This window comes from Cornus florida, unplaced genomic scaffold, assembly GCF_030987335.1.
Source record: "Cornus florida cultivar Cherokee Brave unplaced genomic scaffold, ASM3098733v1 CherokeeBrave_3.0.0_Hap2_Chr10, whole genome shotgun sequence".
Classification (NCBI taxonomy): domain Eukaryota; kingdom Viridiplantae; phylum Streptophyta; class Magnoliopsida; order Cornales; family Cornaceae; genus Cornus; species Cornus florida.
Genome location: NW_026775580.1, coordinates 93,207,148 through 93,233,797, shown reverse-complemented (window position 1 = coordinate 93,233,797; position 26,650 = coordinate 93,207,148). Strand labels below are relative to the sequence as shown.

Below are 26,650 nucleotides of genomic sequence, written 5' to 3'. Positions count from 1 at the left end.
TAATGGGATTTGGATTTAGAAATAGGATTTACAGTGTTTGGGATCATTAGATTGTGAATGGGATTTTAAAGTAAAAAGATTTCAAATACTATTTTTGATGTGTTTCAATCCCAATCTAAAACGACAGGACGGGATTTGGAATATAAATACAATATTATCTTAATTAACCTTGTACAATATCTACTTAACCTATTTCAATCTCCAACCGTCTTCTTCTCATTTAATCTTGTCCTATTAAATATATACTAGCATATCTATATCTCTAACATTATTTAACTAACTCCATACCGCTCTCTCATATAACTGTTTACAAAGATTATTTTACTTTTTAATGATTTTTTTTAAGTATATTGGTGATGTTTAATAAATTAGTTTTTTAATTAAAAAATAATTGCTCTTTTTTTACATGATTTGTTAAATAAGTAAATTTTATATTTCAGTTATATCATTTAGTTTTTCTTTTTGTTTGTCTATTTGATGTAACTTTGGAGCATATTTGATAATAAAATAAATATTTTATTTATCATTTAAATAAGGGCAAAAATGGTATAATATTATTTTTATTCCAAATTCCCTTTTAAATCCAACTTCAAATTCAATTGGTTCTAAACATAGAAATGAAATTTCATTGTAATTCCAATTCCTTTTCTAATTCTGATTCCTTTTCCAAATCCAAAAATAATTGATTCCAAACAAAGCCAAGAAAAGAAACTTATTATGTACTTTTAACCCGTGTTGAGGGAGCCCGAAACAGGCCTTAGAAACGAGGGTTTTTGTAAGGGGTCGGAGAACCGAAGGAGTGAATCTTTTTGTTGAAGCATCAGCAGATTTCACCGGTAAGCTCTCTTCTTCTTCTTTTTCTGTTTTTTTTTTTTTTAATTTTATTTGTACTGTGTTAGTTTGTGGATCGGCACGAAACAGATCAGTTTCTCTCAGTTTCTTGAGAGTAAAACAGAGATCTAAACAAATTTACCGAGAAAAAAACAGTTCAGTTTCTTCTGTCTGTCTGACCTTTTTATTTATTTTTTTTTCTTTTCAATCAGGGTGGAATAGGGTTAGATTTTCAATCCCTACGCACGCTGCCTCTCTTCCCAATTGATATTTACATATATAGATATACAACTATTGATGTATACATAATGTAGATGTTTTCATATATAGATATACAAATTTATGAATGTATTATGTATAAATAATGATAAATAGTCTTGAAGTCTGATATAAAGAAAGATTGAGGTCGGAAACTTTTAATTCCATTGTCTTTATGAGGATTCTTATTTTATATTTTGTTAAATTTAAGAATGGTCTTGTTAATGATAGGATGTGATATTTATTTATTTTTCTTGAACCAATTCTTTTATAGAATTGAAGAAAAAGGATAAAAGATGGGGCGTGGAGAGGGCTGTGCAATTCCGAAGACTGAGAAATTTGAATGCATGAAGAGCCGTGCGATTCCTGAGCCTGAGAAATTTGAAAACATTGGGGTGGGCTGTGCAATTACTAAGTCTGAGAAATTTGAAAACATTGGGGTGTTCTTTGGAATTCATGAGTATGAGAAATTTGATTCCATTGGTGGGGTGTTCACAGCAATTCCTACGTCTCAGAAATTTGAATGCATTGGGGAGCTCTGTGCAATTCTTAAGTCTGTGTCTTTTGCAATTCATAAGTATGAGGATTGTGAATGCATTACGCTGCGATTTACAATTCCTAAGCCTGAGAAATTTGAATGCATTGGGGAGGGCTGTGCAATCCCTAAGCCTGAGAAATATGTTTGTCAAGAATGGACGTAGGGCCACAAATGCACGATATTATGTGTAATTCGTAAGAAACTACTTGAAAGCTCAAAAGACTTCCCAAATCGTGAGAAACTACTCGAAATCATAAACCAAATCGAGCGATTCGAAAATGTTGAACGCGATGGAGTAATTATCACGCCTGAGAAATTTGAATGGATTGGAGAGGGCTGTGCAATTCCCAAGTCTGAGAAATTTGAATGCATTGGGGAGGGCTGTGCAATTCCCATTGGGGAGGGCTGTGCAATTCCTAATTTTGAGAAATTTGAATGCCTTGAAGAATGCACGGAGGGCCACAAATGCAGATTATGTGTCAATCATAAGGGACTGCTTCAAATCGTGAATGCAATTCGGCGATCTGCCTATACTGATATCGGCCCCGACTCTATAATAGAGCAATTTGATAAACGAGCGTTGAAAATCTGGAATCTATTCAAGCAATGGGTTGAATTAGACAACATCAAGGAAGCGAGAAAGAGGAAAGGAGTTGAGGTGTCAGAGAGGTTGAGTAGCAAACGAGTGAAGCTAGAAGAATAAAGGACGGGTGCTTTGCTGTGCTGAGGTTGGTTAAGAGGCTCATTCATTCCCTTTTCACTGCCAAACATATTATTAATTTTTTTTTTAAGCTATTAGTTGTTTTAAATGTGTCTGAGTTGTGGCATATGGCTTGATCAAAATACTAATAGGTGGACTGGTCTTGTCATAATTTTACATGTATAAGACATACTACTTTTGTTTTCTTATGAGCATTAACATGTGATGAATTTCCTCCATCCCTCTTGTCGTTGAATTGGAGTCCGCTCTCCTAAATCTTAACGCTTCTGTCTGGTTCTAAATTTTTGGAACAATACTTTTGTAGTTTGGTTCATTACAAATTCATAATTCAGCATGACGTCAACACAGTCGATCACTGTTTAGCCATCACCGATCATCTGCCTGTTGGGATTGAATTTCGAAATAGTTCTTTTGTTTATTTGTTTCAGTAAGTTGTTTTCCTTGTGGTTTGAGTTGTCTTAAAATTATTCAAGGTTTCATTTCTTTTGATGTAAAATTGGTGATTTGACTATCGAATGAAATAAATATAATTATATTAAGAATAAACATGAGATCTCAAAGGACCTACAATGCAATTGGGCATTGTTTGAGAAAAAGCATTGAAATGTCAGAGACAATAAATAAATAAATTCCAATAAATGAGAAGGCAAGAAAAGATTTGCAAACGACATGAAGAAATTCAATGAAGCAGGAGAAAGTTGAATATATAAAGTTGCACGATGAGAATAGAAAGCAATATATATATATATATACAAACACACATTTAAGGTATTTTTACTTGCACTATATTAGAGAAATGTGCTGGGTAGAGAATCCAAATTATTCATGAACAATTCAATTCTTTTACGGCTCTACAAGAGGAAATTTTTTTTTTATGAAAAGCATCATATTGCATAGTAGGAAATGCAACTCACTACAGCCCCTTGTCATTTCTTACAACCTAATCATGTGAAACATTTTCATAAGGTATAAAAGCAAAATGTTTTTAACATTAAGGTATTGTTTGGCTAATGCTTTTGTTTCTTTTTTTTTTTTTTTTTTGCTAATATATTTATAACAAAGCAAAAGCACAAAGTATATTTGGTAACATTTGTTGTCTTTTGAATAGTACACTTTCAAAATTGATGCCAAAATCGGAAACATCAAAATGATGCTTTTGTTTGCTTCAACAAAACACTGTTCAATAAAAAAATTCTCCTAAATTAACATTTTTAACTAGCCATTCAATTTTTCAAACTTGCAACACTTTTTACAAAAAATTGCTTTCACGTTTTTACTTCCAAAAATCTTGTAACAAATTTACGTTACCAAACAAGTTTCGAAATAGTATTAAACACACTTTAAAGTGAAAATGTTAATTTTGCTTTGGGTCAAAACAAAAGCACAAAGCAACCATGATTGCCAAACGGCCCCTAAGAAACAGAATCAGAGCCAAAATTAGCAGCAAATAAGCAACTTATTCTTTATGTTATAAAATAAAGAACTAACAAACTTAAAATCATTTTAAGAGATTATATAATATATATATATATATATATATATATATATATATATATATATATATATATCTTCAAGGATATAACAGCATTAGTAGGGATTCAGGAAATAAGTCCTTAAGGTCTTGCTTTCGAAATTTGAATGGTGCGTGTATTGTGAGTTTAAAATTCAATTCATTTTGAGTGCAAATAATTTTTTGAGGGGTTGATTTGAGTGGAAGTGTGAACGTGGGCCCATGTCTACTATACTAATATAAGTGTGTAAGATCGACATCTCTATTTACGTAATTATTAGGCAACATTCGAAAAATGTATCATTACTCATCTCAAAGTCGTTTGTTTACGACATATTAAGACTTGAGGGGAGTATTTCGTACCTCTTATTCGCCTTGATCCACAAAGATTAGGTTAATAATTGATTATTATAAAAAATAAAAATAAAATAAAAATAAAAAAAAAAGAAAAAAAAAAGAAAGTTGCAAAAGTAATAAAAGTGAGGACTTCTCCCAAAAGGTGAGAAGTAGAAATGATTAGATGGTTGTTGTCTTGATTTGTAGCCTAGTTGATTTGAGTTTGTAAGTCCGTAGGGGTGTCTTAACACCTAATGTCCTAAAGCCATCTGGTTTGGGAGTCATTGACCTAAAGCTCGCTACATGAATCTTCTAGAAAGCTTAAGAGATCAACACATTGCACAATATTTCCATCTTTGATCCTCAATAAAAAAAAGAAAAAAAAAAAAGAAAAAAAATAGAGTGAAAAGAATAAGCGCACCTAGAACAATAAAATTTTAATAAAATGTCCACTTCTTATCTTGATGATTGGGACTAGATTTGTGTGCTAGTTTGAGGGTAAGGATGTGATTACTTCTCTAGTTGGCTAAGATAGCAACACACTTGATGCCGGACCTCTCACATGAATTCTAGACTTGTTTCGATTTTCATGATCAAATAAATAAATAAATAAATAAATTACACTCGCCTAAGTGTGTACAATTACACGAGTTTTTCAATTGACTCAAGGATTACAATGATCTTCCATATTATTAATATTTTTTTAAAAAATTATCTTTTACTAAAATTTAACAAAATCAAATAACAAAACTTTTTTGCCTTAGTAAAATTAAATTATATAATACCAATTTCTTTTATTCTTTCACTTAACGCTAATTGTTGAGGAGTCAAAATGACAAAGCACGTTAAGCAAAAGCTGCAAAAGTTAAAAATTTTTTTGTAATACAAATAGCCAAGAGAAAGCAATGATATTATAAAAGGGATGTGTTATTGGTGCTCCAAAATCATTTTTAGGCACTGCATTTCTATATATTTATAAATAAAATGACAAGAATAACCTTCACTGCCTCAACAACGTTTTCTCAATAAAACCATCAAAGACCATGTATATTATTAGCATTAACTCCAAAGCTTGTTAAAAAAATCTCCAGATTGCTCATATTTTTATAATTCACCATTTGTCTCATTCCTTCTTTACAATAGTACATAAATAAAAAATAATAATAATAAAAATTAAACATATGAAGTTTGATCAGGCAAATGCTTGTAACCATGATTGCCAAACGGCCCCTAAGAAACAGAATCAGAGCCAAAATTAGCAGCAAATAAGCAACTTATTCTTTATGTTATAAAATAAAGAACTAACAAACTTAAAATCATTTTAAGAGATTATATAATATATATATATATATATATATATATATATATATATATATATCTTCAAGGATATAACAGCATTAGTAGGGATTCAGGAAATAAGTCCTTAAGGTCTTGCTTTCGAAATTTGAATGGTGCGTGTATTGTGAGTTTAAAATTCAATTCATTTTGAGTGCAAATAATTTTTTGAGGGGTTGATTTGAGTGGAAGTGTGAACGTGGGCCCATGTCTACTATACTAATATAAGTGTGTAAGATCGACATCTCTATTTACGTAATTATTATGCAACATTCGAAAAATGTATCATTACTCATCTCAAAGTCGTTTGTTTACGACATATTAAGACTTGAGGGGAGTATTTCGTACCTCTTATTCGCCTTGATCCACAAAGATTAGGTTAATAATTGATTATTATAAAAAATAAAAATAAAATAAAAATAAAAAAAAAGAAAAAAAAAAGAAAGTTGCAAAAGTAATAAAAGTGAGGACTTCTCCCAAAAGGTGAGAAGTAGAAATGATTAGATGGTTGTTGTCTTGATTTGTAGCCTAGTTGATTTGAGTTTGTAAGTCCGTAGGGGTGTCTTAACACCTAATGTCCTAAAGCCATCTGGTTTGGGAGTCATTGACCTAAAGCTCGCTACATGAATCTTCTAGAAAGCTTAAGAGATCAACACATTGCACAATATTTCCATCTTTGATCCTCAATAAAAAAAAGAAAAAAAAAAAAGAAAAAAAATAGAGTGAAAAGAATAAGCGCACCTAGAACAATAAAATTTTAATAAAATGTCCACTTCTTATCTTGATGATTGGGACTAGATTTGTGTGCTAGTTTGAGGGTAAGGATGTGATTACTTCTCTAGTTGGCTAAGATAGCAACACACTTGATGCCGGACCTCTCACATGAATTCTAGACTTGTTTCGATTTTCATGATCAAATAAATAAATAAATAAATAAATTACACTCGCCTAAGTGTGTACAATTACACGAGTTTTTCAATTGACTCAAGGATTACAATGATCTTCCATATTATTAATATTTTTTAAAAAAATTATCTTTTACTAAAATTTAACAAAATCAAATAACAAAACTTTTTTGCCTTAGTAAAATTAAATTATATAATACCAATTTCTTTTATTCTTTCACTTAACGCTAATTGTTGAGGAGTCAAAATGACAAAGCACGTTAAGCAAAAGCTGCAAAAGTTAAAAATTTTTTTGTAATACAAATAGCCAAGAGAAAGCAATGATATTATAAAGGGATGTGTTATTGGTGCTCCAAAATCATTTTTAGGCACTGCATTTCTATATATTTATAAATAAAATGACAAGAATAACCTTCACTGCCTCAACAACGTTTTCTCAATAAAACCATCAAAGACCATGTATATTATTAGCATTAACTCCAAAGCTTGTTAAAAATATCTCCAGATTGCTCATATTTTTATAATTCACCATTTGTCTCATTCCTTCTTTACAATAGTACATAAATAAAAAATAATAATAATAAAAATTAAACATATGAAGTTTGATCAGGCAAATGCTTGTAACCATGATTGCCAAACGGCCCCTAAGAAACAGAATCAGAGCCAAAATTAGCAGCAAATAAGCAACTTATTCTTTATGTTATAAAATAAAGAACTAACAAACTTAAAATCATTTTAAGAGATTATATAATATATATATATATATATATATATATATATATATATATATATCTTCAAGGATATAACAGCATTAGTAGGGATTCAGGAAATAAGTCCTTAAGGTCTTGCTTTCGAAATTTGAATGGTGCGTGTATTGTGAGTTTAAAATTCAATTCATTTTGAGTGCAAATAATTTTTTGAGGGGTTGATTTGAGTGGAAGTGTGAACGTGGGCCCATGTCTACTATACTAATATAAGTGTGTAAGATCGACATCTCTATTTACGTAATTATTAGGCAACATTCGAAAAATGTATCATTACTCATCTCAAAGTCGTTTGTTTACGACATATTAAGACTTGAGGGGAGTATTTCGTACCTCTTATTCGCCTTGATCCACAAAGATTAGGTTAATAATTGATTATTATAAAAAATAAAAATAAAATAAAAATAAAAAAAAAGAAAAAAAAAAGAAAGTTGTAAAAGTAATAAAAGTGAGGACTTCTCCCAAAAGGTGAGAAGTAGAAATGATTAGATGGTTGTTGTCTTGATTTGTAGCCTAGTTGATTTGAGTTTGTAAGTCCGTAGGGGTGTCTTAACACCTAATGTCCTAAAGCCATCTGGTTTGGGAGTCATTGACCTAAAGCTCGCTACATGAATCTTCTAGAAAGCTTAAGAGATCAACACATTGCACAATATTTCCATCTTTGATCCTCAATAAAAAAAAGAAAAAAAAAAAAGAAAAAAAATAGAGTGAAAAGAATAAGCGCACCTAGAACAATAAAATTTTAATAAAATGTCCACTTCTTATCTTGATGATTGGGACTAGATTTGTGTGCTAGTTTGAGGGTAAGGATGTGATTACTTCTCTAGTTGGCTAAGATAGCAACACACTTGATGCCGGACCTCTCACATGAATTCTAGACTTGTTTCGATTTTCATGATCAAATAAATAAATAAATAAATAAATTACACTCGCCTAAGTGTGTACAATTACACGAGTTTTTCAATTGACTCAAGGATTACAATGATCTTCCATATTATTAATATTTTTTTAAAAAATTATCTTTTACTAAAATTTAACAAAATCAAATAACAAAACTTTTTTGCCTTAGTAAAATTAAATTATATAATACCAATTTCTTTTATTCTTTCACTTAACGCTAATTGTTGAGGAGTCAAAATGACAAAGCACGTTAAGCAAAAGCTGCAAAAGTTAAAAATTTTTTTGTAATACAAATAGCCAAGAGAAAGCAATGATATTATAAAAGGGATGTGTTATTGGTGCTCCAAAATCATTTTTAGGCACTGCATTTCTATATATTTATAAATAAAATGACAAGAATAACCTTCACTGCCTCAACAACGTTTTCTCAATAAAACCATCAAAGACCATGTATATTATTAGCATTAACTCCAAAGCTTGTTAAAAAAATCTCCAGATTGCTCATATTTTTATAATTCACCATTTGTCTCATTCCTTCTTTACAATAGTACATAAATAAAAAATAATAATAATAAAAATTAAACATATGAAGTTTGATCAGGCAAATGCTTGTAACCATGATTGCCAAACGGCCCCTAAGAAACAGAATCAGAGCCAAAATTAGCAGCAAATAAGCAACTTATTCTTTATGTTATAAAATAAAGAACTAACAAACTTAAAATCATTTTAAGAGATTATATAATATATATATATATATATATATATATATATATATATCTTCAAGGATATAACAGCATTAGTAGGGATTCAGGAAATAAGTCCTTAAGGTCTTGCTTTCGAAATTTGAATGGTGCGTGTATTGTGAGTTTAAAATTCAATTCATTTTGAGTGCAAATAATTTTTTGAGGGGTTGATTTGAGTGGAAGTGTGAACGTGGGCCCATGTCTACTATACTAATATAAGTGTGTAAGATCGACATCTCTATTTACGTAATTATTATGCAACATTCGAAAAATGTATCATTACTCATCTCAAAGTCGTTTGTTTACGACATATTAAGACTTGAGGGGAGTATTTCGTACCTCTTATTCGCCTTGATCCACAAAGATTAGGTTAATAATTGATTATTATAAAAAATAAAAATAAAATAAAAATAAAAAAAAAGAAAAAAAAAAGAAAGTTGCAAAAGTAATAAAAGTGAGGACTTCTCCCAAAAGGTGAGAAGTAGAAATGATTAGATGGTTGTTGTCTTGATTTGTAGCCTAGTTGATTTGAGTTTGTAAGTCCGTAGGGGTGTCTTAACACCTAATGTCCTAAAGCCATCTGGTTTGGGAGTCATTGACCTAAAGCTCGCTACATGAATCTTCTAGAAAGCTTAAGAGATCAACACATTGCACAATATTTCCATCTTTGATCCTCAATAAAAAAAAGAAAAAAAAAAAAGAAAAAAAATAGAGTGAAAAGAATAAGCGCACCTAGAACAATAAAATTTTAATAAAATGTCCACTTCTTATCTTGATGATTGGGACTAGATTTGTGTGCTAGTTTGAGGGTAAGGATGTGATTACTTCTCTAGTTGGCTAAGATAGCAACACACTTGATGCCGGACCTCTCACATGAATTCTAGACTTGTTTCGATTTTCATGATCAAATAAATAAATAAATAAATAAATTACACTCGCCTAAGTGTGTACAATTACACGAGTTTTTCAATTGACTCAAGGATTACAATGATCTTCCATATTATTAATATTTTTTAAAAAAATTATCTTTTACTAAAATTTAACAAAATCAAATAACAAAACTTTTTTGCCTTAGTAAAATTAAATTATATAATACCAATTTCTTTTATTCTTTCACTTAACGCTAATTGTTGAGGAGTCAAAATGACAAAGCACGTTAAGCAAAAGCTGCAAAAGTTAAAAATTTTTTTGTAATACAAATAGCCAAGAGAAAGCAATGATATTATAAAGGGATGTGTTATTGGTGCTCCAAAATCATTTTTAGGCACTGCATTTCTATATATTTATAAATAAAATGACAAGAATAACCTTCACTGCCTCAACAACGTTTTCTCAATAAAACCATCAAAGACCATGTATATTATTAGCATTAACTCCAAAGCTTGTTAAAAAAATCTCCAGATTGCTCATATTTTTATAATTCACCATTTGTCTCATTCCTTCTTTACAATAGTACATAAATAAAAAATAATAATAATAAAAATTAAACATATGAAGTTTGATCAGGCAAATGCTTGTAACCATGATTGCCAAACGGCCCCTAAGAAACAGAATCAGAGCCAAAATTAGCAGCAAATAAGCAACTTATTCTTTATGTTATAAAATAAAGAACTAACAAACTTAAAATCATTTTAAGAGATTATATAATATATATATATATATATATATATATATATATATATATATATATATATATATATATCTTCAAGGATATAACAGCATTAGTAGGGATTCAGGAAATAAGTCCTTAAGGTCTTGCTTTCGAAATTTGAATGGTGCGTGTATTGTGAGTTTAAAATTCAATTCATTTTGAGTGCAAATAATTTTTTGAGGGGTTGATTTGAGTGGAAGTGTGAACGTGGGCCCATGTCTACTATACTAATATAAGTGTGTAAGATCGACATCTCTATTTACGTAATTATTAGGCAACATTCGAAAAATGTATCATTACTCATCTCAAAGTCGTTTGTTTACGACATATTAAGACTTGAGGGGAGTATTTCGTACCTCTTATTCGCCTTGATCCACAAAGATTAGGTTAATAATTGATTATTATAAAAAATAAAAATAAAATAAAAATAAAAAAAAAAGAAAAAAAAAAGAAAGTTGCAAAAGTAATAAAAGTGAGGACTTCTCCCAAAAGGTGAGAAGTAGAAATGATTAGATGGTTGTTGTCTTGATTTGTAGCCTAGTTGATTTGAGTTTGTAAGTCCGTAGGGGTGTCTTAACACCTAATGTCCTAAAGCCATCTGGTTTGGGAGTCATTGACCTAAAGCTCGCTACATGAATCTTCTAGAAAGCTTAAGAGATCAACACATTGCACAATATTTCCATCTTTGATCCTCAATAAAAAAAAGAAAAAAAAAAAAGAAAAAAAATAGAGTGAAAAGAATAAGCGCACCTAGAACAATAAAATTTTAATAAAATGTCCACTTCTTATCTTGATGATTGGGACTAGATTTGTGTGCTAGTTTGAGGGTAAGGATGTGATTACTTCTCTAGTTGGCTAAGATAGCAACACACTTGATGCCGGACCTCTCACATGAATTCTAGACTTGTTTCGATTTTCATGATCAAATAAATAAATAAATAAATAAATTACACTCGCCTAAGTGTGTACAATTACACGAGTTTTTCAATTGACTCAAGGATTACAATGATCTTCCATATTATTAATATTTTTTTAAAAAATTATCTTTTACTAAAATTTAACAAAATCAAATAACAAAACTTTTTTGCCTTAGTAAAATTAAATTATATAATACCAATTTCTTTTATTCTTTCACTTAACGCTAATTGTTGAGGAGTCAAAATGACAAAGCACGTTAAGCAAAAGCTGCAAAAGTTAAAAATTTTTTTGTAATACAAATAGCCAAGAGAAAGCAATGATATTATAAAAGGGATGTGTTATTGGTGCTCCAAAATCATTTTTAGGCACTGCATTTCTATATATTTATAAATAAAATGACAAGAATAACCTTCACTGCCTCAACAACGTTTTCTCAATAAAACCATCAAAGACCATGTATATTATTAGCATTAACTCCAAAGCTTGTTAAAAAAATCTCCAGATTGCTCATATTTTTATAATTCACCATTTGTCTCATTCCTTCTTTACAATAGTACATAAATAAAAAATAATAATAATAAAAATTAAACATATGAAGTTTGATCAGGCAAATGCTTGTAACCATGATTGCCAAACGGCCCCTAAGAAACAGAATCAGAGCCAAAATTAGCAGCAAATAAGCAACTTATTCTTTATGTTATAAAATAAAGAACTAACAAACTTAAAATCATTTTAAGAGATTATATAATATATATATATATATATATATATATATATATATATATATATATATATCTTCAAGGATATAACAGCATTAGTAGGGATTCAGGAAATAAGTCCTTAAGGTCTTGCTTTCGAAATTTGAATGGTGCGTGTATTGTGAGTTTAAAATTCAATTCATTTTGAGTGCAAATAATTTTTTGAGGGGTTGATTTGAGTGGAAGTGTGAACGTGGGCCCATGTCTACTATACTAATATAAGTGTGTAAGATCGACATCTCTATTTACGTAATTATTATGCAACATTCGAAAAATGTATCATTACTCATCTCAAAGTCGTTTGTTTACGACATATTAAGACTTGAGGGGAGTATTTCGTACCTCTTATTCGCCTTGATCCACAAAGATTAGGTTAATAATTGATTATTATAAAAAATAAAAATAAAATAAAAATAAAAAAAAAGAAAAAAAAAAGAAAGTTGTAAAAGTAATAAAAGTGAGGACTTCTCCCAAAAGGTGAGAAGTAGAAATGATTAGATGGTTGTTGTCTTGATTTGTAGCCTAGTTGATTTGAGTTTGTAAGTCCGTAGGGGTGTCTTAACACCTAATGTCCTAAAGCCATCTGGTTTGGGAGTCATTGACCTAAAGCTCGCTACATGAATCTTCTAGAAAGCTTAAGAGATCAACACATTGCACAATATTTCCATCTTTGATCCTCAATAAAAAAAAGAAAAAAAAAAAAGAAAAAAAATAGAGTGAAAAGAATAAGCGCACCTAGAACAATAAAATTTTAATAAAATGTCCACTTCTTATCTTGATGATTGGGACTAGATTTGTGTGCTAGTTTGAGGGTAAGGATGTGATTACTTCTCTAGTTGGCTAAGATAGCAACACACTTGATGCCGGACCTCTCACATGAATTCTAGACTTGTTTCGATTTTCATGATCAAATAAATAAATAAATAAATAAATTACACTCGCCTAAGTGTGTACAATTACACGAGTTTTTCAATTGACTCAAGGATTACAATGATCTTCCATATTATTAATATTTTTTTAAAAAATTATCTTTTACTAAAATTTAACAAAATCAAATAACAAAACTTTTTTGCCTTAGTAAAATTAAATTATATAATACCAATTTCTTTTATTCTTTCACTTAACGCTAATTGTTGAGGAGTCAAAATGACAAAGCACGTTAAGCAAAAGCTGCAAAAGTTAAAAATTTTTTTGTAATACAAATAGCCAAGAGAAAGCAATGATATTATAAAGGGATGTGTTATTGGTGCTCCAAAATCATTTTTAGGCACTGCATTTCTATATATTTATAAATAAAATGACAAGAATAACCTTCACTGCCTCAACAACGTTTTCTCAATAAAACCATCAAAGACCATGTATATTATTAGCATTAACTCCAAAGCTTGTTAAAAAAATCTCCAGATTGCTCATATTTTTATAATTCACCATTTGTCTCATTCCTTCTTTACAATAGTACATAAATAAAAAATAATAATAATAAAAATTAAACATATGAAGTTTGATCAGGCAAATGCTTGTAACCATGATTGCCAAACGGCCCCTAAGAAACAGAATCAGAGCCAAAATTAGCAGCAAATAAGCAACTTATTCTTTATGTTATAAAATAAAGAACTAACAAACTTAAAATCATTTTAAGAGATTATATAATATATATATATATATATATATATATATATATATATATATATATCTTCAAGGATATAACAGCATTAGTAGGGATTCAGGAAATAAGTCCTTAAGGTCTTGCTTTCGAAATTTGAATGGTGCGTGTATTGTGAGTTTAAAATTCAATTCATTTTGAGTGCAAATAATTTTTTGAGGGGTTGATTTGAGTGGAAGTGTGAACGTGGGCCCATGTCTACTATACTAATATAAGTGTGTAAGATCGACATCTCTATTTACGTAATTATTAGGCAACATTCGAAAAATGTATCATTACTCATCTCAAAGTCGTTTGTTTACGACATATTAAGACTTGAGGGGAGTATTTCGTACCTCTTATTCGCCTTGATCCACAAAGATTAGGTTAATAATTGATTATTATAAAAAATAAAAATAAAATAAAAATAAAAAAAAAAGAAAAAAAAAAGAAAGTTGCAAAAGTAATAAAAGTGAGGACTTCTCCCAAAAGGTGAGAAGTAGAAATGATTAGATGGTTGTTGTCTTGATTTGTAGCCTAGTTGATTTGAGTTTGTAAGTCCGTAGGGGTGTCTTAACACCTAATGTCCTAAAGCCATCTGGTTTGGGAGTCATTGACCTAAAGCTCGCTACATGAATCTTCTAGAAAGCTTAAGAGATCAACACATTGCACAATATTTCCATCTTTGATCCTCAATAAAAAAAAGAAAAAAAAAAAAGAAAAAAAATAGAGTGAAAAGAATAAGCGCACCTAGAACAATAAAATTTTAATAAAATGTCCACTTCTTATCTTGATGATTGGGACTAGATTTGTGTGCTAGTTTGAGGGTAAGGATGTGATTACTTCTCTAGTTGGCTAAGATAGCAACACACTTGATGCCGGACCTCTCACATGAATTCTAGACTTGTTTCGATTTTCATGATCAAATAAATAAATAAATAAATAAATTACACTCGCCTAAGTGTGTACAATTACACGAGTTTTTCAATTGACTCAAGGATTACAATGATCTTCCATATTATTAATATTTTTTTAAAAAATTATCTTTTACTAAAATTTAACAAAATCAAATAACAAAACTTTTTTGCCTTAGTAAAATTAAATTATATAATACCAATTTCTTTTATTCTTTCACTTAACGCTAATTGTTGAGGAGTCAAAATGACAAAGCACGTTAAGCAAAAGCTGCAAAAGTTAAAAATTTTTTTGTAATACAAATAGCCAAGAGAAAGCAATGATATTATAAAAGGGATGTGTTATTGGTGCTCCAAAATCATTTTTAGGCACTGCATTTCTATATATTTATAAATAAAATGACAAGAATAACCTTCACTGCCTCAACAACGTTTTCTCAATAAAACCATCAAAGACCATGTATATTATTAGCATTAACTCCAAAGCTTGTTAAAAAAATCTCCAGATTGCTCATATTTTTATAATTCACCATTTGTCTCATTCCTTCTTTACAATAGTACATAAATAAAAAATAATAATAATAAAAATTAAACATATGAAGTTTGATCAGGCAAATGCTTGTAAAAATGTTAGAATCAAGTTTTCAACTAGAAGAATAAGTAAACTTTTTTTTGTTTACAGCATTAAGTTATTGCAGAGAGCAAGAGTGGAATTTTCTATTACAATTTGCAACAATGGTTGCATGACCAATATGAACAAAAGCAGAATTGGATTTAAAAAAAGAAAAAAGAATTAACAGCAAAACTAAGAAAATCTTGGGATTGCTCATTTTTTGTGAACTTTGGATTAGTCCTCTATTAGTATTGAAACTGATTGTTAACAGTATAATTTAACGTTGAAGCTTGAAAGTTTTTCAAAATTATTGAGTTTGATTTATAATTGATCTCTTCCTTTTAGTATTAGAGATTATAAATATGTTATATAATGTACCACAATTACACACTGTATATATTTCTTATATATATATTTGGTTGAATCTTCAAAGTTTCTTAAAATTATATCTTTTTATATATAACGTACCTCAATTACAATTATATATATAGTATATATCTTTTTATATATTTTGGAATCCAGAGAGAATCCATGAAATAGAAGAAGATGAAGACGTAGTTGGATAGCCCTAGTAAAATTTTGCAGCAGCGTGAATAACAACTCCTTATTATAAATTATTCACAATAATATTTATAAATTTGTGAAATACCAAAATCGTCCCAAGTCAAAAGTGACCAGCATGTAGCTGAAAAAGTAGTGATAATCCAAACGTTGCCTCACTATTGAGAACTTGCGGAATCACAAAGCGCAAAAGCTGAGCGGCGAGAGAATTGAAGGACAAGACACTCTCGTCGCGTCTCAACATTCATTCGAATTCACAGAACGTAAGGAAGCATTCAAATTCACTCATTCTTCTCTGATTTGCAATTCAATTCCAATTGTGTTTTTATCTGTTTCTCTTTGAGGTTTGCCTCCACTTTGGCTCAGATCCCGTGCTCTGAATTATCGCCATATATGCTATTACACCAATTATAGGTTCTGTATATCTATTGTGTGTGTGTTTGTGAATATGTTTACATTCTGGTCCGTGATTTGGTAGTTAGGGTTTGATTTGCTCTTTCCAGCTGTTTGACACTGTTGTGTTTATTCATTGTGGTGTCCTGATCTGTGAAGGGCAACATGAGAAGGGTAGGCATTGTTTGGATAACATATCCAAGAACGCTCATTTTGCTTTTTCAGAGCAAAAATTGCTCTCTAAGGGGAGATAAGGACTCATTTTTGATTTTTTTCTCTGAAGGGGGAGATAAGTTTTTCAAAATGTGAACTGAAGGAGCTTTTTTTAGTTGGATTGAAATAAGCCCTTTTCATTTTGTAACTATATGTCTGTTTCCAGACAATGCCGATTAGGTACTTACATGTAGCATTTGTAGCTTAGATATTCTGTTATAGGGTCTTGCGAAATGATTGGGGGACTTCTGACAATGTCGAATTAATGGAGTCTGAGCGTTGGATGTTATGTATTTATTTATTTTTGTTTTAATTAATTTTCTTTGTTGCTTTGATGCATTGAATTCTGTCAAATTTTATTATTATTTATTTATTTATTTATTTTTATTTTTATTTTTTATCCCTCTCTGGTTAATGGGTGCATTGTTTGATTTATTAATGTTTCAGTCTTTACTCACTGTTTTCAGGGTTAATTTGGGATTCGATGGCGGCAAAGTTACAACAATTGCAATCCAAGGTGCGTCAAGCGTCGCAATTTGTGGCCAAGCATGGAACTGCTTACCACAATCAGTTGATGGAGCAGAATAAGCATTACATTCAGCAGCCACCTACCGTGGACACATTGAACCTGTTGTCCAAGCAGTTATTCTACACTCGCCTTGCTAGGTTATTCTCTCTGTACCCTTGTTGACTTGGCCCTTGAGTTTATTTTGACTTGGTTCAGGGTGATAGGGTTGATCATATCTGTTTGGCGGCTCATGCATTTTACACACAAATACATACATAAACATATACACATTAATCTGTTGTAATTTTCAAGGCACGGTTTGTTGAGTTCTTTAACGGTGTACTTGGATGTCCTTGGATTTTGACAAACAAATCTGTTGTCCTATTATTATGCAGAAAGGTGCATCACAAATAATTGGTGCTATGGTTGCAACTGATGGCATATAGTTGTGAACTTGCATATTTGGAACTTCATTTGTGAAGATTGCGGAAAATTTTCCATAATTGTCTCATTTGAAATTATACATTGGTTATGCCGCAAACTTAACGAACCAAATTAGTCTTCTTTAGATGCCTGGGCATGCTTTAAATTAGGTTTGTGTTTTGGTAGTTGTTCTCAGTTTGTTTAAATTTTGCTAATTGTGACTTTATATGAGTTCTAAATCACTAATGTACTTGTGGTCGGCATACAATAGTTTTGACATTCTTATTTCTTGATTTTTGAATTGTTTTCCTATTGGGAGTATCATGATGCACCATTCGTCATATAGTCTTACTGAATTACTGGAACATTGGTAGTTTGTGTTGCATGGAGCTCAATTTTAGGAAAGCATTTATGTGATGCATGGATGATAAGATATAGAAAGGCAAGTTAATGCCTACGCATCGCCTTTGAAGAGTAATTCAATATATTTATTGCTTACCTTCACAAAAAAAATTTGGATGGGATAATCTTAGTGTTGTGTTGCCAATCTTACTGCATATTCTTACTACGTTTCTAGAGTAATCCTATGGAATATGTGTCCTCCATGTCACACTTGGTACGATGGAACTGCAGCCACAATGGAAGTTTCTCGTCCATTTTCTTTGTATGACCATGTTGGATTGTTCATCATTCCTCCTGATTTAGGGAATGGGTATTTCATTCTATCAGAAAATTTAAAAAAATGAACAAAAACAACACAGGAGTTTTATTTATCAATATATATATATATATATATGCACATATACACCAGTTTGAAGCAGAAACACAAAAATATAGGCCAGAGAAAATTAGAAGAAATATGTATACCAATATATATTATATATCATGATGTATTGTATACAATATACTATACTACTAATAAATATCATATTATATTATACAAACATAATAATATGTTAGACTACTTTTGTTATATAATTATAACATAATGCCATGTTATACATATTTTATATGTAATTTCTATTATAGTACATAATACATTATATATTATAGAATGTGTTTTTTGGGGGAAATAAGTTTGAGGACTTATTCTATTAACTAGGTTAACCAAACGCTGGAACATGAACGATCATTTCATTCATGCATCATTACAATTTTGCAACCAAACAATGGATTGAAATGGTGATTACACTGCAGCATCTTTCTCACACTATTCCATTTCAACCCATTATTGCATGTGGAATGTAGCATAAGTTCATGTTGTTGAAGACTAATAGGATTTGTGGAAGGAATTGGTGCAGCTGTGTTATGCCATCAAAGTATTGCTTAAGGCACCATGGATGGTGAGAATTTGGCAATTAGCAGTCTCACAACTTGATGTAGGACAAGAGAGCAGCCTTAAATAGCTAAGAACTCAAAGAATTCAGAGTCTGAAAGTTCAAGAACTAGGGCAGAAATTTGGTGTTTGATAGTAGAAATGTAGAAAACCAAAGGAGAAGTGGTTGTTAATTAAAATAAACAGAGCTATGGTTCAAAATATTAGTAGAGATAACGGATTGAAAACAACAAAAACCTATTGGAATCACACCAACAGGTCCAGATATCACACCTAGAGAAGGCCTCACACCCTCACAAATTGTGAATCACTCACAAAGAAATCTCAAAGATATTTTTATTCATTCCTTGACTGCCTCAGCAAGTTTACATCATACCCTTCTTATAGTAACTTATGACTCTCAGATTACCCCATGATTGAGGTAATCAAAAGTTGACTCTATAGCATAATAAAAGTAATCACCCCGTAATTGAGGTAATCAATATTTGACTCTAGCATAATAAAAGTAATTACTATGGACGGATGTAATTTGATCGAAATTGATGCAAGCTACCATAATTATGCAATTTGACCAAATCCCCCTAATTATGCAAGACTCCAAGTGGACCCATCGTCTAGCATGTGCCAAATTAAGGTTTGAGCCTTAGAACCCTCCTTGCCACGCCTTTTATATACCTTAAAAGGCTGTTGCCACTGTTCTCTATCAATTCTCCCCGGCTTGAAAAAACTCGACCCCGGCAAGGTAAATGCATGAAATTGTTCATAGAGGTCTGGAGCTAGATGTTGGAACTCACTGTCGCTAATCCATGTACAATCAGAAAGTGGCTGTCCTTTCCACTTAACGAGGAATTTTTGATAACCGCCAGCCCTTGTTGAAACAAGTTGATGATCAACAACATCTTCTATTTCCTCCTTTACATGTGGGGTTGGGGGAAGGCGAGTGGTAGGATCAACAAGAAATGGATTAGCAAAATGGCCTGAATGCAAGGTGAGATCTTCAATGTTGAAGACTTTACTGATACCCATCTCTTCTGGTAGGTCAAGAACATAAGCATTGGAGCTAATTTTCTTGAGAACTTTGTATGGGCCAGCACTCTTTGCGTGAAGCTTCTTATAAGCACCTTTAGGATATCGTTTAGGTCTTATTCGCACCATAACCATATCTCCTTCCTCAAATTCAGCAATCTTCCTCCGCAAATCAGCTTGTGTTTTGTAAGTCTCATTGCTCAGTGCAATCTTCCTTCGAACTTTTGCATGGATGTCTCTGATATGCTTACTAAAAGCATCATCTTCAGCACTAGGGCGTGCCACAATTGGTAAAGGAACTAAGTCAATTGGTTTCCGAGGACATAAACCTGTCACAATCTCAAACGGGCTGCGCCTTGTGGATCTGTTTACAGAACTGTTGTAGGCAAATTCAGCCATATGAAGAATCTGGTCCCAGCTTATATGGTCACCAACAAGACAGCGAAGCAAATCACCCAAGTTGCGATTAATAACCTCAGTTTGGCCGTCAGTTTGGGGGTGAAAAGAAGAGGAAAACTTCAGCCTTGTATTCAGCATCTTCCATAATGTGCGCCAAAAATAACTCATAAATTTTGTATCTCGATCAGAAACAATGGTGTTTGGCAATACATGAAGCCGAACAACTTCTTGAAAGAAAAGCATCATGTACCGAATAATCAGGATATGTACCCTGCTGTCCAGCTATCAAATCAGCATGTATGATGCTAAAGTCCGTGCAAGATAAGTAATCTCGTTTAAGCATATCGAAACCAAGAACTTGAACAGCCATGGAGGCAAGAATATGAACAACTCGGCTAAGTGCATCGGCTGCCTTGTTCTCAACACCAGCTTTATGTTTGATGACAAATGAGTACTCTTGCAAGAATGGCTTAACTTCCTTTGGGAGTTGATATATTTGAGGGCCTCGTGATCAGAATAAAAAACGAACTCCCTAAAAAGAAGGTGATGACGCCAGTAGCGAAGTGCTTGAATCACAGCGTAAAACTCTCTGTCATAAGTGGAATACCTTTGCTTTGCTTCATTAAGTTTCTCACTAAAATATGCAACCGGATGTCCTTCTTGACTGAGTACGCCTCCAATTCCGACCTGTGAAGCATCACATGCAACTTCAAACACTTTTGAGAAGTCTGGAAGGCGTAAAATAGGAGCTGCAGTCATTCTTTTCTTCACTTCTTCGAAAGCCTCTGCTGCTGCCTTTGTCCAAACAAACTGGCTGTTCTTCATACAATTGGTAATAGGGGCCATTATTGTGCTGAAATTTCTAATAAATCGCCGATAGAATGAAGCTAGCCCATGAAAACTCCGTGCTTCCTGCAATGTGCTGGGAATTGGCCAATCTAGAATTGCTTTCACTTTATCAGGATCAGCTTCTACCCCTTTGGAAGAAACAACAAAGCCCAAAAACACCACACTCGGCAACATGAAGGAACACTTCTTCAAGTTCATGTAAAGCTTCTCTTGGTGGAGAACTCTCATAACTTGTTGAAGGTGGGAAATATGTTCCTCCCTCGTTTTGCTGTAGATTAAAATATCGTCTAAGTAAACAACCAGAAAACGACCAATAAAGGGCCGCAATACCTGAGTCATGAAGCGCATGAATGTACTAGGGGCATTGGAAAGACCAAATGGCATAACAAGCCACTCGTAGAGTCCATCTTTTGTCTTGAAAGCTGTCTTCCATTCATCCTCGGGCCTTATGCGAATTTGATGGTAACCACTTTTCAGATCTATCTTTGAAAATATATAAGAACCAGCCACCATGTCTAGCAAATCATCGATTCGAGGAATAGGAAACCGATACTTGATTGTAATCTTGTTGATGGCGCGACTGTCAATACACATGTGCCAACTACCATCCTTCTTTGGTGTGAGCAAAGCTGGGACAGCACAAGGACTTAAGCTTTCCCGGATAAATCCTTTGGACAACAGCTCATTAACTTGCCTCAGAAGCTCGGCATGCTCGCTTGGATTCAAACGATAAGCTGGAAGGTTAGGCAATGGAGATCCCGGTACCAAGTCGATCGCATGCTGGATATTACGTAGAGGAGGGAGTTCATTAGGGAGATAAATCTGAGAAATCTGACAGCAAATTGGCGACCTCTGATGGCATTGAAGAATCATGAACAGCAGCAGTTTCTTTGATTTCCCTTGCTACAACAGCATATACAACACCCATCTCTTTACTTTCCAATTGAAACCTCTTCTTGGAAAGGAGATTGAGGGGCTTTTTCTTGTTTTTTGCATCATCTACAGCCTGTCCACCTTTATATTTCTCCATTTCAGCTGAGGACATAGGCTTCAAAATAATTTGCTTGTTGTTAAACAAGAAAGTGTATGTATTCTCCTTCCCACAATGATACACATCTCGATCATAAATCCAAGGCCGCCCAAGAAGAATATGTGTCACTTTCATGGGAATTACATCACACCAAACAGAATCATTATAAGCTCCACAAGAGAAAGAAACGAGACTACGTTGAGTTACCGGAATAGAAGTACTATCCATCCACGCCACTTTGAATGGTTGTGGATGTGGTTGGACTGAAAGCTTGAGGCGCTCAACCGTGGCTGCAGACACAACATTCATGCAACTTCCGCCATCAATAATGACCTTTCGAGCTTGATTTCCACAACGAACTAGCATTTGAAAAATAGATGTGCGCCGCCAATCTTCATCTTCAACTTTAGGGGCTGCAAGGATGTGCCTCACAACGGAGATTGATGGAACACCTTCATCCTCTTCTAGATCATCAGGGTTGTAGATCCCATAGTCAAACATGTTCCCATTGTCCTCTCCCCCATGTTCTTCAGGCTCTTCTTTAGGCATTATCCCAATGTGTAAATTTTTCTTTGGGCATTGGTATGCCATGTGACCTGTTTCTCCACATTTGAAGCACTTGTTACTCCTTCCACTACCTTTGTTTGCCACAATACTCTTCCCTTTAGGATCAACCATGTTAGAAAAGGGCAGTTTTGATCCAGCATTTCCACCAGTCGGCTGCGTTGTTACTGATTGTGTGCTGCGATTTCCATCACTGGACTTCTTGGGTGCTGCATCCCAGGTTTGATATCCAGATCATCGAGCCGTTTGATAACTCAAGTATTCCTCCATGTCCAATGCAACCTGAAAAGCATGTTCAACACCATATAATGACTGGCGAAGCAATTCCCTTCTGATATCAGACCTTAGACCAGCCTTGATCTTGCAAGTGTTTGCCGCGGGTCTTCCACAACTTGACTTCTAGTCTTTAACTCATCAAATCTTTGCATATATTCTGCGACTGACAGGCTGCCCTGCTTTAGATTGATAAGTTGATCACACAGTTTGTCATGGTAATTGGCCTGGCATGTATTTCTCTCGAAGCTTTGCCTTCATTTCTTGCCATGTGTTGATTGGTGGTTGTCCCAGCCTCCTAATATCCCCTTCAACACCAGTCCACCATATTTTTGATAGGCCCACAAGCTTCATTCTAGCAAATCTCACTCTACGATCATCACTCATATCATACCAATCAAAATATTCTTCAATCGAAGCAAGCCAATCCGAAAATATAGTAGGATCAACCTTACCTTCAAAATCTGGCACCTCCATTTTAATTTTCTTTGTGATATCCCCAGCGTTATCATGTGGCACATGATAATTCATTCCCAGCAGATTTCTCGGAAACTCGAACATTTGGTGTGGTGGTGGATCAGCCCTCACATTCTGCCTTTGCTGCATATTTAAAGGATGTTATTGCTCTCGACCACTGCCATCATTTGTACTGGATGCAGCAGGAGCAAAATTGTTAATAGGCTGACACATTCGAGCTTCTAACTCATTGAATCGGACATTCAACCCATTGAGCTGCTCCACAAGCTTAGATATCAGCTCATCTTGCTGATTAATACCCGATCTTTCATTTCCTGATTGTGTCGACATGATGTCAACTCAAACTCTGATACCAAAAGCTGATGTAGGACAAGAGAGCAGCCTTAAATAGCTAAGAACTCAAAGAATTCAGAGTCTGAAAGTTCAAGAACTAGGGCAGAAATTTGGAGTTTGATAGTAGAAATTTAGAAAACCAAAGGAGAAGTGGTTGTTAATTAAAATAAACAGAGCTATGGTTCAAAATATTAGTAGAGATAACGGATTGAAAACAACAAAAACCTACTGGAATCACACCAACAGGTCCAGGTATCACACCTAGAGAAGGCCTCACACCCTCACAAATTGTGAATCACTCACAAAGAAATCTCAAAGATATTTTTATTCATTCCTTGACTGCCTCAGCAAGTTTACATCATACCCTTCTTATAGTAACTTATGACCCTCAAATTACCCCATGATTGAGGTAATCAAAAGTTGACTCTATAGCATAATAAAAGTAATCACCCCGTAATTGAGGTAATCAATATTTGACTCTAGCATAATAAAAGTAATTACTATGGACGGATGTAATTTGATCGAAATTGATGCAAGCTACCATAGTTATGCAATTTGACCAAATCCCCCTAATTATGCAAGACTCCAAGTGGAAGCTACCATAATTATGCAATTTGACCAAATCCCCCTAATTATGCAAGACTCCAAGTGGACCCATCGTCTAGCATGTGCCAAATTAAGGTTTGAGCCTTAGAACCCTCCTTGCCACGCCTTTTATAAACCTTAAAAGGCTGCTGCCACTGTTCTCTATCACAACTTGATTAGTTTCTATAATCATGTGGAAAGTTTATAATTGCTCTGCTCCTCAACCTGCTCAAGGAAATTGGAAGAGCGGATAAGATTTTATGCTCATTGTGTGAGTAAAGCCTATTAAGGAATGAAAATGCTAAACACTGTAGAAATCTTGCTAATAAACACTGTAGAAATCTTGCTAATAAACACTGTAGAAATCTTGCTAATAAACAATTCAGCGGCATTAAAAGACCCACTTGAGCCTTATTTTATGACTTTTATGTTGTTTACTCTCTTTGTTGGTACTTGGTACATCCTTCTTCCCTCCCCATGTAAACTACCTTCATATTTATGAGACGCAACCCTGTGCAAGGGATGTATTTTGATCATGCCAGCAAATGGATGTTGATATTGTTCATGTTTTTAGCTATTCTGCAGGGTTCCTGCAATTTATATATATATATATATATATATATATATATATATATTTATTGTTGTAGGCAAGTTCATTAATATCTTTTTGGACTTATGTGGAGTTCTGAGATGTATACTCCGGTGATTCTTTATACTTTATTTCTTTCTCTCACTAGAGTGGGTTGAGTCACCCACCCACCCACCGAAAAATAAAAAAGAAAATGAAAAAATAAAAATACAAATAAAAATTGTTCTTTATTTTCCCCTTGCAGTTGATATTAAGTTTCTTATTGTAGTGGATCAAGTTCTTTGCTATAGTGGGAAAGAAAGTAGTAATACATTCTAATCAATTAACTTCTGAATATGTTATAGTTACCATCTGAAGTAAGATAACCTATATAAATTTGCCTGTCTATGCATGTATGTGTTTGCTAATTATTTTTTCACCCATTCTTATTTACACTACAGCATTCCTGGTCGTTACGAGACATTTTGGAAGGAAGTTGATTATGTCAAGAATATGTGGAAGAACAGGCAGGATTTGAATGTTGGTGATGCCACCACTGCTGCTTTGTTTGGGCTGGAGTGCTTCGCGTGGTTTTGCGCAGGAGAGATTGTGGGAAGGGGATTTACATTCACCGGTTACTATGTCTAAACATTATCACTCGAGTGAAAGTGTTTTGGGGAGATTGATATTTACTAGTGTTTCATCGTTCTTAAGGTGATTTGAGTCAACTGGAACTCTATATTCTAGATTTCATTTTTCTGCAAAATTTTTCTAAGATGAGGAATCAGTGGGTATGTATTGTTGCCTTAATAATCCACATACAATTTTACCGTCACTTTAACACTGTAGTTGTTGTTTTCCTCAGTGTTACTGCTTTACCCTCATAATTGATGGAGCACTGTCCATGATTAATAAATTAATCGATGGCTTGAATCAAAACTGGTTTGATTGGATGGTTGAATTTCACTCCTCAATCACAGGAATGATTCTAACATTTGATGGTATCCTGTGCCATTTTTTTTTTTTTCTTACTTTCTTCACCTGTGAGAATTTGATTCACTCTTTTTCAGATAACCTATTTATAAAGTATTCTTTTGAATTGTTCTTATTCTTCGCGGATTACTGAAGTATGGTTGTATAACGAATGCAAATGGCTAAACTTGCAAATGGCTTAACTTGCCCTGAATATCGTCCCATAATACTGGGGCGGCCAGCATATGTCTGGGGGGCATGTTCCCTTTGGCCTGGCTTGCCTTATAATTTTTAAATTATTTTTACATATATATATAGAAATTTGTATATTATGTCCCTAAAAATATTAATTTTTTTTTAACTTTATTTTTAAAAAAATATGATATCACCGACTAATCAAATACTGAGAAAATTTTCTTTTCTCACTCACTGATCAGTAATGTCTCGAGTGGTGAAACGAAAAGGATAGAAAGATACTTTACAGAAGGTATGAATTACTTACCCCCCCTACTTAAATTTTAGACCAACTAATACACAATAATGTGATTAAAATAATCGACTTATCAAATACGGAGTATTTTGGAAGGGTCATTTTAGGTGTCAGAATCTGTCCCTATAGTATGGGTTGTATATTCTGGTTGGTATAGGGGCAAAACTGGGAAGTTGGATAAAAAATCTGTTATGTCATTGTGATTACTCCTAAATACATTAATGATTAGTGTTCTATTTTAGAGCCTATTTGTCTTTAATAATTGATTCACAACCATAAGGCGACAATCCAGATAGATACAAGTTCATGCATT

General features: G+C 32.8%; 2 protein-coding genes across 2 annotated transcripts; both read left to right on the top strand.

Annotated features, from left to right (window-relative positions):
• The first annotated feature begins 546 nt into the window (after positions 1 to 546).
• On the top strand, positions 547 to 2,169 carry LOC132275901 (uncharacterized). The gene is made up of 2 exons (XM_059777094.1): positions 547 to 836; positions 1,364 to 2,169. Exon 2 carries the CDS (start codon positions 1,386 to 1,388, stop codon positions 1,788 to 1,790), a length of 405 nt encoding a protein of 134 aa, XP_059633077.1. The 5' UTR covers positions 547 to 836; positions 1,364 to 1,385; the 3' UTR covers positions 1,791 to 2,169.
• Positions 2,170 to 15,894: 13,725 nt separating this feature from the next.
• Positions 15,895 to 25,739, top strand: LOC132275900 (uncharacterized). The gene is made up of 3 exons (XM_059777093.1): positions 15,895 to 16,161; positions 16,972 to 17,170; positions 25,337 to 25,739. The coding sequence occupies exons 2-3, from the start codon at positions 16,989 to 16,991 to the stop codon at positions 25,521 to 25,523; spliced, it is 369 nt and encodes a 122-aa protein (XP_059633076.1). The 5' UTR covers positions 15,895 to 16,161; positions 16,972 to 16,988; the 3' UTR covers positions 25,524 to 25,739.
• The last annotated feature ends 911 nt before the right edge of the window (positions 25,740 to 26,650 follow it).